The sequence below is a fragment of the Ambystoma mexicanum genome, chromosome 5p (assembly GCF_040938575.1).
Source record: "Ambystoma mexicanum isolate Mex_15411 chromosome 5p, UKY_AmexF1_1, whole genome shotgun sequence".
Lineage (NCBI taxonomy): Eukaryota > Metazoa > Chordata > Amphibia > Caudata > Ambystomatidae > Ambystoma > Ambystoma mexicanum.
This window is the reverse complement of record NC_090930.1, coordinates 32,946,643-32,966,003: the sequence shown is the minus strand read 5'-3', so window position 1 is coordinate 32,966,003 and position 19,361 is coordinate 32,946,643. Positions and strand designations below refer to the sequence as shown.

The window sequence follows — 19,361 nt, the reverse complement described above, 5'->3', positions numbered from 1 at the left end:
CGATAAAACAACGTGACTCTTTTATCCTCTGGCCATCCCGTTTCCACAATTAGTCTATTAAAGGTTGCAATATAGGATAGGAGGTCCTGATTGCACTGTCGCAGGGATAGAAGTTCGTCATCCAGAGCCTGCCCCTGAGAGTGTCGAGCAAATAACCTTTCCATGCTTGCTTGAAACCTTTGAAAATCATGGAGAATCGGGTCATCTTGAGTAACCAGTGGAACTGACCAATCGGCAGCGCAGCCGCTGAGATATGACAATACAAAGGCTACCTTGGTCTGATCATTAGGGAAGGCCCCAGGTCTGCATAGGAAGTGCATACGACACTGATTCATGAATACGGCGAATCGTTTGGGGTCTCCAGCAAAGCGTTCGGGTGGGGCCAGCGGCATGTTTCCAGGTAGATTAATCTGCACAGGGTTACTGGAAACCACAGGAGCGGGGTTCCCTCCGGAACCGGGTAGAGGAGTTTGCCCAGCTTTACCTTGCAAAAGCTGTCTGGCCAGGTCATCAGTTCTTTCCTTTGATATTATTAATTCCCTCCTGAGGGCATTAGTCTCTTGACGAGCGGCATGTACTTCGGCCCGTAATTCCCCCAGTAATTGGGCCAACTGATCAGTCTCAGAACTTTCCATAGCGCCTGGGTGGGAATTTGTAGGAAGGCTTCGCGTTCTGTAACGCTCACCTGACTCCCACGGAGGCGCTGGCCTGGTTCGCGCTGCTGTGACCTCTTCTAAGGTGATGCGCAGGGTTTGGAAGACGGACTGGACCGGGCCCCCAAATCTGGCTTGTCTGGCTCGCAGAAGTATCCTTCTGTAGGCGAAAATAGGGGATGTCTCTTTTTCCCCTTAGGGGCCGGGGTCCGGAAATGCCAGGATGCGGCGCGGACCCGAAATGAAGAGGGAATGAATCAACAGGTAAGTCTTAACATGGAGATTTAGCTTTCCTTATTCCCTTCTCTCTCTCACCTTTTGTTCTGGTCTTTTTCTCCCTAGGCGCTGGGGCGTGACTGCGAATCTGGATGATCGCTGCTGAACATGGAGGCGCCCTGTAAAGGTGAGTGGAATGCGGCGCTGCAGCGATTGACGCGATGAGCTTTTAAATAAAAGTCTTCCTTTTCAGGATTGTCGGCGAGATGTCTCCGGGATGCGGTTTTAGCAGGTAAGGACTTTTCCTTCTTCTGTTCTCTTCTTCTCTTCCTTTGCAGGTGATCCAGGATGCTGGCAGGCGTGGCAGAAGTCAGGATGCAGGAGCAGACACGTGAGCGTCCAGCTGCTAGATGCAGAACAACGCAAAGCACGTGTGGCTGTTCGGGTGGGGTTTAAATAGCCTTGGAAGAAGTTCCAGGTATATATCCTTCCTCCAATCAGGTATGTATCCTTCCCCGACCACGCCCGGATGGTAAATTAGTCCCACAGGTAAAGTAGTTCCTTTCAGGCCTCAAGGAGGCCGGGATCCTGCAGCATGGTCTGCATCAGGTAAGTGCACCCAAGCACTTCCATAATGAGCCTGGCGCCTATGGCGCCAGGACTGATGTCTTTTATGAGCCTGGCGCCATAGGCGCCAGGACACTGTCCAAAGTGCCCCTATATGGGGTTGCTGGGTCCTTCCTTGGGGACTGGATGTCCGCTTTCGGGGACGCAGGGCTTGAACCGGCTCCCTGGGAGCGGGCATCATGACAGGTTATCTGGCGAGGCACTGCCCCTCGAATAGGATTGATTTCCCCACTCTAAGGAACTCATGGTGGCAACAGTAAAGACAGACACAAGTGATCACAGTTCAAGGGTGTTTATTAAACTGTAAATGAAGGGTGTAAAAACGCCTATCCTAAACCTAAATCTAAGATGGGAGCAAGCTATGACCATCAAATAATAATAATGCAGTCCTAGTGGCGTCTTGGCAAATAAAAAGGTACTATACCACAAAATCCTATTACCAATACTTGCAATTAACTTACAAAATAGTGTGGGATAATGGTCACAAGAAAAGAAATAAGTGTTCACCAGAAGATAAGTCAGGATGGTATGGCTGGGTTCTCCGTTCCCCACGTTTTTAGCACGTGACAAGGCAGGACCTTTAAGCACAGTACATGCCTGGGCCTTGCCAGCATGAGGTCACAGTTCCTTTTAATGATGTCAGGACCGTCTGGGGCCAAGTGTCTTTCCTGTAAAGTCTCTTGCCTTAGAAGACCTGCTGGACCATAAACAATAAACAAACTAAAGTTCCTTTGGTAATCTTTCACGTTGGGCGATTGCTCTTCGCCCCTTGGATCCCCCTCTTATCCTTCTTGCAAAGTTAGCCTCCCTTAGTTGGGTTTACTATGGCGTGTCACTCAAAATGTAACATTCAAAATGTCTCAATGTCATCTTAGGCATCCCTCAGTCGGGTTCACAATCTCATCAAAAAGCGGGGGTTCCCTTTCTCTAGCTTTCTTCTGGTATCCCTCCATTAGGTTCACACTTGCCAATTTCACAGGTCACTCAGTTTTCCTCAATGTGTCAAAGACTTTCAAGTGTACAAGGGGTTTTGCTCAACCCTTGTAGGACCCCTTCGACACTTCACGACAGCCGCTCCTAAGGCCTCTTGGTTCTCGTAGATTCAACAAAACAACACAAAATGGCTCCGTCAGAGCCCTTCGAATGAGCGCCCCGTGGCGCCGGACCACTGTGCTTCTGGACATTTTACTTTGGTTTCTTTAAAGTTCAATTTGCACAAGTTCTTTGTTCAACAATGTTGCCGCCTGCAACCTTGGGCCCAGCACAGTTCGGTTTACTATCAGTCTGTTCCGACTCACCGGCTGTGCTGAACTGTTGAAGCTTCTTGTCTCGGGAGTCAAGGACATCACCACGGCAGCAAGCGATTCTCCCCGCTTTGGCTATCAACGAGGGAGGGCCCTGTTTGTCATTGACACCTGTCACACGACACGCCAGCTGGACTTCCCGTTCTTATGATTTCCCTTTTGGAGGCTTCCTGGGTCTGAGTTTAAAAAGGGCAAGGGCAATTCCCTTCTCGTCGTGCCTCCAGGACTTGCCGCCTTTCTCCTCTGTTTGAATTGTCGGTTCGGAATGGCTGTTTCCTCGTGTGTTTGGTCTTGCTCAAAGTGTGCTGTCGTGCGCCGCCTTTTATCCTTGTGGGGAATGGAAAGGGACGTCCGGTGTGCATCATTATTGTCAATTGCTTGGCTCTGCCTGACCCTTGTGTTGGGACATGTCAGGTAAACGGCTCTAGTGTTAGTCCGTTGTCTTTCACAGTATAAGAAAGTGTTCATGTCTGAAAAGTGTGGGGGGATAGAGTTTCTAATTATCCTACTTGGCAGGATGGGGAAAAGGTGTCCTAAGGAAGGGGGTACCACGCCTCACCCTTCAGTGTCCCACATCCACTCCCCGAAGACCCCTCATCCAGGTGATCCTCCCTCACATGTCCACCCCCAGGAACTGGATCCAATAGTGATGGCCGTGTCCTGGCCGCCTGGATGATCCCTGGGGACTAGCGAGTGAGACACCTTCAGGTTTCTCACATGACCCAATGTCCTAAGCATAACCTTGAGCTGCTGGGCCAGCCGTGCACCCCACCACTGGCAGATCTCAGACAAAGGGGCCGTAGTCAAAAAGGCCAGGAATGAACAAGGCGTAGAGGTGAGGGGGAAATGGCTGTGACTAATGTGAATGTTAGATATAAATGATTCATGTTGTGTTAGTATATTGCAAACTGAACAGATTAACTTCTAAGTGATCTCAATTGGAGCAGAAAATTAGGCCCTGCATAGAAAAGTGATTTGCTCAGGGCATCACAAAGTTTGATCAAGTGGCGAAGCCGGGATTTTAATCCCAGTGTCCTTGTTTGACTGTCTGCAGTTTACCCAGTAGATCACATCTCTTGCCCCTTCCCCATCTTCATACACTAGTATACAAAAATGTCTGTATTTCTTGTCTTTGATGACCCGAACCAGTTGTTTGTGTTTACTCACATTTTAGACATTTTTACTTTAAATGTTTTTGTATAGAACACTGGCTAAAATAATGCTTCCCTCCCCATATCATACCGGAGATGGTGAGTCAGTGAGAGGCGGCCCTTACCACGCCCATCACGCAAGCACAAGCCATACCGCCACTAGTCAATGTACTGCCAGCCCTGCCTTTCTTTGGCAAAGGCTCCTTCCAGATCACCAGTGGTGGTGATATCATAATCCTCCCAGTCACGCGCCCTTTGCAAGGTCTTCTAGATGATCCTGGCATCCGCCAGGATGTATATATAGGCACACCTCATTATACGTGTACCAGGGCAGGGTTGGTGAGGGCATTTGTGTTTCCATTAATTGCATCCATGTGTCCCTCATACACCTGCAGCTATGGGACACTTGTGCAGGAGTGAGGGGACATTAAGAAGCACCATGTGGCTGTCGAGCAATCACACCACCAGTGTTTACAGGGTTATATGAATTAAATGCATAATCCTACTGCACATCAACACAATCATTCTACGATATTCCTGAATGACATGACAAAACTAACATCTGGGACATTTAAATGGCATACACTTATTCCCATGGGAAGTGATCCACTTTACAAAGTAAACTCACCACCAGCTGATGTTAAAAAATATGCATTGTCTTATTCTCAGACTTATTGTGCAAATTGTGAGAAACCTGAAGGTGTCTCACTCGCTAGATTCCAGGATCTGTCATCCAGGTGGCAGGACACAGCCATCGCTTTTGGAGCCAGTTCTTGGGGGTGGACCAGTGCAGGAGGATCACCTGGATGAGGGGTCTTCGGGGAGTGGAAATGGGACACCGGATGGTGAGACGCCATATCCCCTTCCCCGTAACACCTTTACCCCATCCTACCACGTAGGATACATAGGATCTCAAACTCCATCCCTCTCCCAACACAAACATTTCCTCATAGACAGCTCACTACAAGAGAAAACGGACTAACACCCGAGCCGTATACCTGACATGTCCCAATACAATGCTCAGCAGGGTCAGGCAATTACTGACCATCACACAACACACCTGACTTCCATCACATTTCCCCACATGGATAAAAGGCACAGCACAAGAGTACGCTCTGGGCAAGGCAAAGCGCACGAGGAAGCAGCAGTTCCAAGATGGCAGTTTAATATAAGGTGTAAGACAGCAAAACTGAAGAGGATTGCAAGGAGGGAAGTGCCCTTCTCCTTTTCAACGAAAGACTGTTACTTTCATGAACCTTCTAGAATAGAAGAATAAGACCAGGAATCAAGGCTAAATAATCCTGCATTGTGTGTCGCAGGTACCCCGTGCTCTCCCGCGTCGACAGTCAAAGCGGGGAGAATCATTTGCCACTGTGGTACTGTCCTTGGCTCCTATAACAAAGCAGCACCAGTGAAGTCAGCACAGCGGGTGAGTTGGGGAGACTGATACCAGACTGGTCTGTGTTGAAGCCAAGGTTGCAAGTGGCAACATTATATAGTGAAAGCTGAATAAAACAGTGTATGAAACGTATGTGGAAAGCGACGTGAACACAATTAAACAGCAGATGAGTGATTGAACTTTGAAGCTAAGATACGATACCTTAGACAGAGTGGTCCGGCACCATGTGGGTGCTCATTCGAAAGTCTTTGTTAGGTATCCAGCTTAAAGGTGGCAAATAAAAAGAGTGATAAAGAATTGTGAAATTGAAGTGGTCCTGTAATGGTTCAAGCAAAACCCTGTGCGCATTTGAAAGTCTTCGTTAGTAATAACATAAAGAAAGCTGATGACAAAGTAGATGAAGTTGGTCCAAGCTCGGCAGAGGGAGATCAGCTAAAAGCCTTTGGTTAAAGCAAGTTTGTGTAAAATTATATTGGAAATTGGAATTAATCAGAGCCCGGTAGAGGGTGATTAATTGAACGTTGTGTTAAATAGATCTGAGACGGCTAAGAAGGATCCGGATCTGAGCCCGAATGAGGGGAATCCGGGGTGAACCGTGAGTGAACCGCGAAAGAATATTTTACGAAAAATTGGATGCATAAATAGTCTACGAACATTGTGTTGAGAGGATATGAGCCCGGCTGAGGGGGATCTGAGGTGAATTGTGATTATAGTTTCAATGATTTAGAGTTGTGGGGATCGGGACTCTCGGTCTACTGCGCACCTCTTATTGGTAGTTTCAATTCAGCCTGCAGCCGTGATCATGGTTCGTCTGGGGACCAACTCCAAAGTTCCCAATTGATTGGATGCTGTTCAGGTGACAAACCTTTGATTGTGTATTGGCGCTGGTTGGATTCGTTTGTCCAAGGTTCTGGCAGTTAAACCTGTTTCTTAATTTAGTCAAAGTCCAGTCTTAGATTTGTTGGTGCATGTGGTTTTTTATTATTCATATTGGTATACCAAAACCAAAAATCATCAGTGTGGCAATTACTGTCAGTTGTTCAACATCGGTGAGTGCAAACAGCCGACGCGCGTTTCGACCTGAGTCTTTTTCAAGGCAGATGTGAATGAAGTAGTGGACTCTAGATAGAGTTAGTTGCTGGTCCATCCAAATCCGGGTGCCAGGTTGGGCAATCTCTGCCGAACACGGCCACAGACAGGCTATCCAGGCTAACCTGCCACACTGATGATTTGTGAATTGTGATTAGCCTGAGAAATTGAGTTCTTGTGAAAATCTGAAAAAGGAAAATAACTTATCGCTTGTTTGTCGCATCAGGACCTCTGAATGAAGAGACTTTTAAAGGCAAAGAGACTTGGGCACTGATGCTAAAGATTGAACTGTATCCTCGTGCTAGAGACGCCAGAGACTGTGCTAAACTCGAGTGTACCGCCTTGTCTTGTGCTGAAAACGTGGTGAAGGGAGGCCCATGACCTGAACATCCTGAAATATCATTTTGCAAACACTTCTTTCTTTTTCATAACATTGTTTCCCACACTATTTGTTTTAGTAGTAAGGATTGGCAATAGGTACATTAGTATAGGCCCTTTTATTTTGACAAGACACCACCAGGACTGTATTATTATTATTTGATGGTCGTGGCTTGCTCCCACCTGTAGATTTAGGATTAGATAGGCGTTTATCACACCCTTTTTGAAGTTCAATAAACACCCTTGAACTTTGGTCACTATTATCTGTCCTACTGTTGATACCAGGCCTTCCTTACAACATAAGACAAAAAAAGAGAATGAACATTAAACAAATTGTCTGAAATACTAGTGTTTTTTTTGTATACCTGCACTTTTTTGGGGGGGCATCTGATGAGATGCACATGTTTTATGATCAGAGTGATGCTCATGTCAGCACTTGCACATACAAAAGGGGGCATCTGACAGTTGTGCCAAAACCATGTGCATGTCATCAGATACGCCATGAAATGCCCACTTATTTGCACCACCATTTGCGCACCTAGGCACACCTATTGGTGTTTCCTTTGTGGATTATCCACCTCCAATGAGATGTGCATGTTTTTGAGAACCGGACCCACTTTATGAAATCAACAAAATTGCACAGAAATAGTGCTCTGCGCACTTTGCAATGTTGAGCCATACATTACATAAGACATAAAAGGTACACTCAAACAAGCTGCAAACACGTAGCTATAACATGTGTGACACACACATATACACACACAAAGACACACACTCAAAAATACAGATCCATACACAATGGTAATTCTGAGGGTGCCAGGGCAAGTGCAGACGCATAGACAGGGTAGGGCCTGAGTGGGCAAGGCCCACCCAAAATCTGTACAGGCCAACTACATTAGTTTCAGGCCCCACTTGTTAGACAATCCTGGCTGCGCCTCTGGGCAAGTGGAATCTTGGGAAATTATTACTTTTCATTTGTCGATGGCTTAAGCTCACATGCCTGCGGTCATTGATTGGGTTGTGGCCCCCATTGTACAAGCAGTCATCCCCTCGCTTGTTCTTTCTCTACTTTTGTTCCCATCCAAATACCGTTTAAAAATAAATTTCTGCATTTTTCCTTCCCTTTTTCCTTCACTTCAACTTCCACCCCTTTCTTCTTGTGACCACATGTGCTTCCCCACTTCCTGTCCCATAGGCTGGGCTTATGTTTTTCTCCTTCCCTGTTTTTCACTCTATCTCCCGCTCCTAACCCTCTCCCCTTTTCTCATGTGTATTTTCTTCTTCTACATTCTCTTCCTCTCTCAATCTGTATTCCCCAACTTGTTTGTCTCCTTCTTTTGTGTTGTTTCTCCCTCACTGCTTTCCTCTGTGCCCCCTCTATATGGGTATCTTTCCTTCTATCCCTCTATCTGTGCTTTACTGCACGTCCTCCTTGTCTTTGCCTCCCTCCCTTGTTCTTTCTCTAGCCTTTGCTTGTGCTCTCTTTCTCTCTCGCTCTCCCTCTCATTTACATTGCTCCTTTCTCACTCTGTTTTCATTATTCTCTCTGCCTCTGTTGCTTTTTCCTACTATCCCCATCTGTCTACTTGTCACTGCTTGTATTGGCAATGTGCCCATCTCTGCCTCACTCATTCTCTCATATCCTCAAACCCTCTGTGTGCCTCCCTTGTCTCTGCTGCTCTGACATGTCCCTATCTCACTCACTCACTCTCCCTCATCTTCTCAGATACTCTCCAGGGGCAGTGCGCATACCTGGAGAAGATACGACTTCGAATGCTGAAGCAGAAGGACAGCAAGAAGTTGTTGATGTCGGATTCCATGACCGTCTCTACCCCCACAGTGTCTCCTCACGGGGTAAGTATGACTAACTCCCTCACTAAGACTTGGGCCGCTTACTAAACTTGCCCTATATCTGTGTCTTGTCAAATCCCTCATGCAAGCCTGGGCCTATTACTAAATCTGTCCTGTGACTATGTCCTGTCAAATGACTCGGGTGGGCATTGACTCGCCTACCATGACTCCACCACCCATGCCCAACTCCACTGCTGGTTCTGTGCTCATTGCCCATGCTGATTCCCCCATGACTCCAGTTGGCACTGTGTTGCCTAATGTTGTTCCTTTGCTCAATGCTTAAGCCGATGCCCCCATGACTCCAGTTGGTACTGTGCTGCCTAATGTTGTTCCTTTGCTCTTTGCTCATGCTGACGCCCCCATTACCACTCCTGACCCCATACCACCTACTATATCTGTGCCACCATCCATACCAACCAGCCCGCCCACGCCTCCCTCTGCTTACACGCTCAGTTGTGCCCTGCTTAATGCCCGCTCCATTCCCGCCCACGCCCTTGACATCAATGACCTGCTCATCAAGGACGACCTCGACCTCCTCATCCTTACCGAAACATGGATCAATGAAAGCTCAGTCCCAGCCCTATCGCTGGCCATTCCATCTGGGTATTCCATCTTCAGGAAAGACTGCACCTCTCAGAGAGGTGGAGGCGTTGCCCTCATCGCCAGGGAAACCCTTGCCATCAGAGAAGTTGAAGGTTTGCTTGACAACAATAGCGACTACCTCCTTCTAAAAATCAATGCCTCCCCCAACTGCACCATAACCATGCACTGTCCAACAACATCAAAAATACCTCACAGGTCATACTTCTGGGTGACTTCAACGACCCGAAGGACTCCCCTGCGAAATCCCTCAAGAAGGCACTGTCCAACCTCGGCTTCACGCAATCCATTTCTGACCCCACCCATATGAAAGGGCACACCCTCGACTGGATCAGTCATCACAACTGCTCCCTTCTCATCACCGCCAACACCCCCATCCCTTGGTCCGACCACCACTACATCAAATTCAACCTTGGAATCAAGAAAATGGCCCTCTCACCTCCCCCACCGTGCCCGGCCACTTACGCTAGGAGCTCACACCTACCCACAGTCGAGAACCTAGCACCCTACCTTCTCAACCCCGCCCTGCAGGCCCCCTCATCCAATAACCCTGAAACCTTAGCCAACACCTTCAAGGAGGTCATCACGTCAGCCGTGGACGCCATCGCTCCACTGACTCTTAAAAAAGCAAAAAAAGCCAAACATGCTAACTCATGGTTCTCCAAAGAACTTCTTGACCAACGTGCACAAAAGAGGATTTCCCTCTCCACATGGAAAGCCAGCCCCTCTGAAGCCTCCAAACAGAAGTTCAAAGCCATCTCCAAATCCTACAAAACAAACATTACCTTAGCTAAGGCTGCCTCCTTCAACGCTAGGATCTCTGACGCCAAATCAGGGTCTAAGGAACTATTCTCCATCTTCAAGGAACTGCAAAACCATCTGCTCCCCCCCATCAGTCATCAAAGACGAAAAATGGTGCAATAGCATTCAATCTGCCATGCTAGAGAAGCTTAACACCCTCCAAACCAAAATCCGCGGCCACCAAAAAGCCCTCTCCAACATTATAGCTAACATGCGCGCTGAACCACCCACCAAAACCACCTCCTCCCCTCTATTTGATTTCAAAGACATCACTGAGCTAGAGGTCATTGCTCTGCTCAATTCCATCAAACCCTCCAACTGCAAAGTTGATGCCTGGCCAGCTAGCCTCATCAAAGACTCTGCACCCACCTTAGCCCCCTTCCTTACAGCATTTATTAACTCTTCCTTCCAGTCAGGTCATGTTCCGTCTGGACTTAAGGAAGCTTGGGTACGCCCACTCCTCAAAAAACCCTCGTTCAACCCAACAGTCCCTGGGAATTACAGGCCCATCACCACTATACCATTCCTGCTCAAATTCTGGACAAAGCAGCATACCTGCAAGTCCAAAGGTTCCTGGAAGATAACCGTCTCCTCGGCCTGCGGCAATCTGGATTCCGCCCACGACACGGCACCGAAACGGCCCTCCTAGACTTAAAGAACCAAATGGACGATCTTAGAGACGCAGGCAAACCTGCTCTCCTATTGCTCCTGCATCTGTCCGCTGCCTTTGATCTGGTTGACCACAACACCTTGTGCCACCATCTAGCCACCCAAGCCAACTTCTCCCCCAAAGCCTGTCAATGGATCACCTCCTTTCTCCAAGAAAGGGCCATGAAAGTCTTTTCACACTCAGCCTTCGCCACCCCTAGCCTCCTCATCTGCGGTGTCCCTCAGGGTTCTTGTATCGCGCCTACGCTTTACAACCTCTTCACAAGGCCCCTGTTCAGCATACTTGATTCCCTTGGCATATCGTATACCAACTATGCGGATGACACACAGGTACTTATCCCACTCACGGGCGATTACCTAGCAGACACCAATACCCTTACCACTATCTATTCTACCATCCAATACTGGATGGCAGAAAACTGGCTCTGCCTCAATAGGGAAAAAACTGAACTCCTCCTCATAGGGTCACCCTTCAGACTGGGCAACCTCAGGGATCAGTACGCCTGTCAGGAACCGAGGGTGGAAGATTTGGAATCATTGGAGGCACTAGCGTACTGCATAGTTACGCTCTAGTCCTCACCAAACATGGCAGAGTCTCCTATAATATCCGACTCCGCCCCCTGGTTCGGTGCGTTGTATCTGTGTACTTTCACTCCGACGCTCCGTTTACTCCGTAGTACTCGCTTCTCTCTTTCGACTCCTCGTAGTCGTTTTGTGCTGTGTATTTTTCTTTATCTACTTAGAGCCTGTCTGTTATTTCTCCTCATCTGTTCGCTCCTACTTTCGCTTGTTTACTTTTCTCCGCTTCGGCTCCCTGAGTTCCTCTCGCTTCGGCGTCTCTCGCTGTTCCAGGCTCTGCCGCCTGCGGTCGTCTTGACTGCGTGCGGCTCTACCCTCCTCCTTCTACTTATTCTTACTTACTGTACTGCGGCGTCTGGCCATTCCTCTCTTCCGCCTCGGATTCTGCCTTCCGCTAGTTCTCAGCCTTTTTCTTGGACCTTCCTCCTTTCTTTTTCCTTTGACCTGTTGGCTCTATTTATAATCTTTCTATCTGTTGAGACATAGCAGCATTCCGGATACTTCCTCTCTTTTGTGGTTGTTCATCCTACAGTGTCCAGTTCTTCTGTCTATCCTTTTAGTGCTTCTTAGTTTGCAGAGGAGACTGCCTCTTCCACTTTATCTGTGCCTCCAACTCAGCAACCATCAGCCATCCACCGAGTGTTCCTTTGGCAACTCAGCTGATTGAAGAGCTTTTTCACTACTCATTGGTTCCAGAAATCCTCTTGCCACCATCTGCTTTAAACAAGATCTCCAGGGTTTTTTCTGCCTTCCGGCTTTTTCTCTGGGAGTTGAGGCTGGGCCCCTGGGAGCCCCCGAGGGCAGGTTCATATTACTGTCAAGGTGGCCTCCGGAGGGGCCACACCTTATTTACACGAGCGGAAGGTCCGGACTCATAAGGACAAGGCTTCCAACAAGGAGAAGAACCGTCTAAGGGCTAAGGCTGCTCTCAAGGACCTAACATCCGAAGAATCAGGTGAGGAGAAGGGGGAGGTAGAGCCGAAGCCTGACAACGCCTCCTTCACCATTGATAACATTCCTATCAAGGTCTCCAACCATGTGAAGACACTCGGAGTCTACCTGGATTCCGACCTGTCCATGGAAAGACAGGTAAATGCTATTGCCGCCTCCTCAGCCTACTACTCCAAAATCCTCAACGCCACCAGGCCCTTCCTGGCCCGCCATAACTGCCTCACCATTGCCAGGGCAATTACCGGGTCAAGACTAGACTACTGCAATGCCCTTCTTGTTGGGACCTCCAATAAAAACCTGGCCAAATTGCAGCTAGTTCAAAACAATGCATTGAGGGCAGCCACAGGCACCTCAAGAAGAGACCATATCTCCGAAATCAGAAGGGAAGCACACTGACTCCCTGTCAAAGAGAGAATTGTCTTAAAAACTCTTGCCCTCAACCACAAATGCCTTCACAAACTCGCCCCTCCCTACCTGACTAACAGAATTACCAAGCACACTGCCACTAGACCCCTAAGAGCATGCTCTGCCAACACGATTGTCACGCCCACAATGCGTAAGGTGCGCGTTGGTGGCTCCAGCTTCCCCACCCAAGCAGCCACGCACTGGAACGCCCTGCCACCTCACGTAAGACTTATTGAGTCACACCTAGCCTTTCGCAAGGCTATCAAAACTAGACTCTTTCTCTAAATTGCCTCTTCCCTCACTATGAATCTGTATCAGTCATTTACTGCATATGTGCTTGTTACTGTGTAACCATGAAACCACAGGCACCTGCTTGGAAATTTTAAGTCCGTTCATCCTCTGTAACAGCACCTCGATGCCTTATGGGCTGCAAGTACGCTTGACAAATGAATATAAATAAATAAATATCTGGCCAAGAACCATGGCCTGTAAAGTGTCTACTGCTGGCCTCAGAACACCTACCAAATCTGTCTTATGCTATAGCCTAGGAAATGCCTCATGTAGGCCTCGTCCTGCCTAGGAAATCTGGGTTTAAGTCCTAGGTACTTACTGGCCTGCCGCCTACTGTGTTAAAGCCAATCTTGATTGAAGGCATCAGTCCGTCCATCATTTCCCTCCTTCAGACCTGGATCGTTCTAGCAATCTCTCATTCAGGACTGGATTAGCACATTTGTCATTTGGGCATGGATTTTTCATCAAAAGTGTCAGTTAATTGTAAGGGGAGTATTGTATCACTAGTATGACAATGACATAAAAGGTCCAATTTATAAAACCTTTACTAAAGTTTCAGGGTTTGGAAAAACTCCTACTTTGCCCATAACTAGGATGGGAGTAGCCTCTACCATCAATTAATAAATAAAACAGTCCTAGTTGAGTCTGTCAAATCAAAATGGCCTACACTAACAAAACCTAAAGCCTGCCCTATCTCTTGTACACAAAGTGTGTAAAGGAGAATATGTGTCAAAGGAAGGTTCAGTGTTCGAATATAAAAAATAAATGTGACTGAGTCAGCTCTCCTCCCCACGTTAGACAGCACGGAGTAAGGCGGTCCCCATAGACAGGATGACACACTGTGGCTCAAGTTCTCAAAACAAACGCAGTTCAAAACATGGATTGAGGAAGCCTGGCCTTCCACGTTAAAGTCTCTCTTTTCAGCTTTCAAAACACAGTTCAACAAAAAGTTCACACCAGTTCAAAACACATGTAGGGGTTCCCTTCCCCAAGCTTAAGTCACATCCTTTTGGGGTTCCCTTTCAATAACTTATTACACTTCCGGTCTCCCTCAGTCAGGCTCGGACCGTTTCCTGATGTGGAAGCCTTTCGAATGTGCATGGCTTTTACTTCAGACCTCCATAGGACTACTTCGACTTTCCTTTCGTCTCACACTTTTTTGTTGTTTGCCCCAGTGCTTCTTGGTCTGGGTAGTTCACTGTCGTTAGCACCAAAGTTCAACGTTTACCTTTTTACTCTCCCCTTTTCTCTGGGTCAATTTTGATCACTTGGCTTTTACAGTTCATTCACTTTATCGCTACAAACATTTCACCTTTCACAGAGACTTTCTAGTCGGCTACTGCCTTTCGCCTGACCACCCTGTTACTCAGTATCGCTGGTTTTATAGCTATCGTTGCTTCAAAGTTCATTCAACGGTCTTCCTTTCTTCGTGTCTCATCCACATGCATGCAGGCTTCAATTGTGCGATATAATGTTACAATTTCTATCTCTCCTTAACACACACCGGTCTTTCATGTCGCTTGCCAACTCACCGACTGTGTGCGTTTCTTTCTTGTCATTACAGTTATTCAATTCACAAGTCAAGGTTAGTTCCACAGGCTTGGCATTGCCTCCCCAACTCTGCCGTTCACCTGGGAGGGTCACTGGCGTCTTTGAAACACAATTCAGCTTTCTTGTTTGGGACTTGGCATTCACCACGTGTCTTTTGCGGTCGTTTGGAGGCAACAACCTCCTGCAGGGACCTCCTAGGGTTCTCCACCCGTTGCTCTCATCCCTCGGTCCGTTAATCTGCTCCACTACCTTTGCACCGGAGGTTCTGCTCTTGCTCGTGTTCCACCTTGCTCAGAGTGTGTCTCTATGTTCCACCTTTTATCCGTGTGAGGAGAGCTAATTGGTATCAGATGTATGCACTTTAAGTCAAGTGCCTGACTTTGCCTGACCCAATTAGTGGGACATGTCCAATGAGATGAGTTAGCCTTGTTACACTCAGTCACCCTCTTCCTCGGCCCAGTGTTTGTGTACAAAGGGGGCGGGGCAGTTGGGACATCAGAGAATCCTATGAAATAGGAAGGATCATGGGTACGGGAAAGGGAGGAATACCGCGCCTCACCATTGGCTGCCCCACCCACACTCCTCGAAGACCCCTCACCCAGGCGATCCTCCTGCACTGGTCCACGCCCAGGGTCTGGATCCAAAGGCGATGGCCGTGCCCTGGTCACCTGAGGGAGAGATTCCTGGGGACTAGTAGGTGAGACACCCTTTGGTTGCTCACATAATCCTGTATCTGTCATTTAGGACTGGCTCATAACAACAAACTCTTATTTACGCCTTAGTCAACCATAAAAATGCTTTTTCAGTCCTAGGCCTGTCTATTACATCTCTTTTTAAGGTCTGGGATTTACTAACAAATCTCTCTTTGAAACCAGATTTTTTTCGTCAAATCATTAACTGAGTTCTTAGTTTGTACATATGTTCTCTCCCTTTTTCGTGCAAGGGTAAGCCTGTGATGATTCACAGGTTCTCGTCACTTCTCCTCTGTGAGGCTATGGTGGAGAGGACGCTACCCAATATTCCCCCTAGATGTGGAAAAAGCAGGACTTCACAAGTGGAGACTCTCCTCATGGAGATAAGGACTGCCGTTCCATGAACAAACTCCCCAACCCTCTGGCCCTTGCACCTATAACACCCCTAAAGTCTGCAGAGAGTGCAACTGAGAGTACTACTGTGTGTTATGGTAATGTTCCCTCCCTTACTTCCTTGAGACTTGACACCTCTGAGACGAGGAAGAACAAGAATGATGGCATGCCTTGTTCAATGAATACTGAAAAGAGTTGGCCTCAAGGAGGCATAAAGATCATTGTACCAACTTACCATAGTACTGGGAAGAGATGGCCACGAGGAGGCATGAAGATCATGGAAACAACCAAAGGACTATGACACTGCTCTGGTGTAGGCCCTGCTAGGAGAGATACAACGTGAGAAAGGACTGGAGGAAATAGAGTGAGGCTGTCACAGAGCCAGCAGAACCTAGGAGGTTCAAACCCAGGAATCTGCTAACTGTGAAGAGAAGCTGGTCCTCAGAAAAGAGAATGTGGAAGAGTAGAAGAAGCAGAAGGATCCTGTGAGCTGGCAGGGAGCCGACTCACTTCATTGCTGGGGAAGGCGAAGTGGTGGTGTGATCTCTGAGGGGCTGGAACGTTTGGTCCAACAACAATTCTGAGACCACCAGCCCCAAGTCCACAGGACGAAGCGGGGAGTAGAATGAAGAGCGTGAAAGCAAGGCAGGTCAGTCCAAAATCCCAGGAAGAACCAGTGATGCAGTCTAGACACGACAAAGGTAACAGGAATAGCGAGAGACCCAGTAGGTGTTTGGGCCGACACAAAGAGTGAAGAGTCCATCAGGGGTCATCGCCCTCATCACAGTAGATGCAGGAAAAATACAAAGAGTGAAGAGTGCATCAGGAGTAATCGCCCTCATCACAGTAGTTGTGGGAAAAATACAAAGAGTGACGAGTGCATCAGGAGTGATCTCTCTCATCACAGTAGTTGTTGGAAAAATACAAAGAGTGAAGAGTGCATCAGGAGTGATCTCTCTCATCACAGTAGTTGTTGGAAAAATACAAAGAGTGAGGAGTGCATCAGGAGTAATCGCCCTCATCACAGTAGTTGTGGGAAAAATACAAAGAGTGACGAGTGCATCAGGCGTGATCTCTCTCATAACAGTAGTTGTGGGAAAAATACGAAGAGTGAAGAGTGCATCAGGGGTGACCTCACTCGTCACATTAGTCTCTGGAAAAATAAAACGAGTGAAGAGTGCATCAGGAGTAATCTTCCTCATCCCAGTAATTGCCAAAGAGGTGCAGAGACTGGAAGTTGTGTTGGGAGTAATCTCCCTCGTCCCAGTGAATGTGAAGCCATTAAGGGAAGTCAAGAGACACTCAGGAGTAATCTCCATGGACCCAGTGAAGGTGAACCCATTGACAGAAGTCAAGAAATAGGTGGGAGTGATCTCCCTCATCCCAGTCATAGTGTCAAGAGAAATAAGAATCAAGTATTCTCTCTTTTCACAGCTGAAGCCCTTGGGCGGAAGAAAAGAGATTTTTGAGAAATATCAATAAAGAATATCCTAGGTGTGAAAAACATGAAAGCATTTCCACACGTACTCCACTTAGACCGTCTTCTCAGGTGGCCTGGGGAAGGCCATCGCTTTTGGATCCTGACCCTGGGGGTGGAGATGCGAGGAAGGATCACCTGGGTGGAGGGTCTTTGGGGAGTGGGGTGAGAATATCTTTGGGCGAGGCATGGTATCCCTCTTTCCATTGTGATAACAAACCCTCTCCTCCCCTTATCTTCATACGTTATTGCCAGTCATTTCCTCTTATTTCCCCTCAGTATACCACTCTAGGACTGGGACGAGGAAGAGGTGACTAGGAATTGTGCACACTAGCATTCAGTTACACCACTCTGGTACTGAGACGAGGAAGAGATCTGGAAACTATTGCAAACATCAGGCAAGTCCCAGGAACATAAGTAATTGAGTCAGGCAATTGAGTTGAAAGGCTCACATTTGCAACCTGTTAACAGGCCACAGGTGCATAGAACGTGGAGCTGCCAGTGGGGAAAGGGAGACCAGCAGGAGAGAAGCTGGGCCAGGAGTTACGAGCCTGAGAGGGGAGAAATCATGTTATGGAGAAATCCTGTTAAGGAGGCTGCCGAGGAGGATCCTGCCTGGAAGCCAGGACGCCAGCAATTGTGAAGGAAAGACTGCGACGCCGGGGCCTGAGCGGGCCCGAGAGGATCAGAGCTGTCAGAGTCTCCTTGGTCGGGTCTTTGGAGTACGGAAGAGACCGCAGTGGTGCTGCAGGCCACCGGTGGTCTCTGTGAGGGATCGGGGAGCTACCAGCAACCCACAGCAAGATTTCCAAAAAGGAAGCGCTGCTCGCAATGTTACAGAGACGTGTGCACGCAGCGAAGAGCGAAGAAAAAAGACGCCCGGAGGAGATGCCTAGAACCAATGAGTGAATCAGAGGGAACACTTGTACCAGGGCGCTCCTGGGGCTACTACAGGGCAAAGGTGACTGCCCGATGAACGGAAATATATGTGCAATTGAAAGTGAACCCAAAGTGAAGTTTATTTTTTTCACTCTTTATTTAGATTTATTCCACAAACATTACAATAATAACATAAGTGAGTATACAAATCAATTAACCAAGTTAATCTATCCAACCTATAGTAATACTCAGAACCCAAGCATAGTCAAAACCCGCCCTTGAAAATTCATAAATAAAACATAAACAAAGACAACAGAAATCACAAGACATAACATAAACCCCACAATACCCCCCCACCTAGCATCTAACCTGGGGGTGGACCAGTGCGGGAGGATCACCTGGGTGAGGGGTCTTCCGGGAGTAGGAGTTGGACCCCGGATGGCGAGACGTGGTATCCCCTTCCCTGTAACACCTTTATCCCATCCTACCAGGTAGGATACTTAGGAACTCAACCCCCCCTTCGCAACATGAACACTTTCTAACAAACAGCTTGCTATGAGAGAAAACAGATTAACACCCGAGCTGCATACCTGACATGTACCAATACAATAGTCAGGCAGGGCCAGGCAATTACTGACCATCACACACACCTGATTTGCCATTACATTTCCCCACATGGATAAAAGGCGGATCATGCGAGCACACTCTGACCGAGGCAAAGCACACGAGGAAGCCGCAGTTCCAAGATGGCAGTTTAACACAAGGCGAAAGACGGCAAAACAGAAGGGGATCACAAGGAGGGAAGTGCCCTTGACCTTTTTGATGAAGAACCGTTACTTTCATGAAACCTCGAGAATAGAAAATGTAAGATTAGGAAATCAGGCTGAAAAACCATGTAATGTGTGTCGGAGGTACCCGGGGCTCTCCTGCGTCGATAATCAAGGTGGGGAGAATCTCCTGCTGCCGTGGTACTCTCCTTGGCTCCTACAACAAAGCAGCACAAGTGAAATCAGCACAGCTGGTGAGTTGGGGAGGCCGATACCAACACGGTTTGTGTTGAAGCCAAGGTTGCAAGCGGCAACATTGTATGGTGAACACTGAAGCAAACAATGTATAAAGCACATGTGATAACCAACGCAAGTAAAATTGGACAACAGATGAGTGATTGAACTTTGAAATCAAAATACGATACCTTTGACAGAGTGGTCCAGCACTGCGTCCATGCTCATTCGAAGATCTCTGTAAGGTATCCAACTGAGGGATGGCAAAAGCGAAAGCATGATAAAGGATTGTGAACCAAAGTGGTCTTACAATGGGTCAAGCAAAATCCTGTGCACAATTGAAAGTATTCGATGTTAATAGAGTAAAGAAAATGATCACAAAGCAGATAAAAGTTAGTCCAAGC

The 19,361-nt window shown here is 47.7% G+C and overlaps 1 protein-coding gene across 1 annotated transcript in view; it reads left to right on the top strand.

Moving 5' to 3' along the window:
* C5PHXorf65 (chromosome 5p CXorf65 homolog) overlaps positions 1–19,361 on the top strand; it is a 310,330-nt gene that overhangs the window by 271,305 nt on the left and 19,664 nt on the right. Inside the window, exon 5 of the mRNA XM_069612252.1 lies at positions 8,544–8,671. Within this exon, the coding sequence (XP_069468353.1) occupies positions 8,544–8,671 (128 nt within the window). The remainder of the gene's footprint in view (positions 1–8,543; positions 8,672–19,361) is intronic.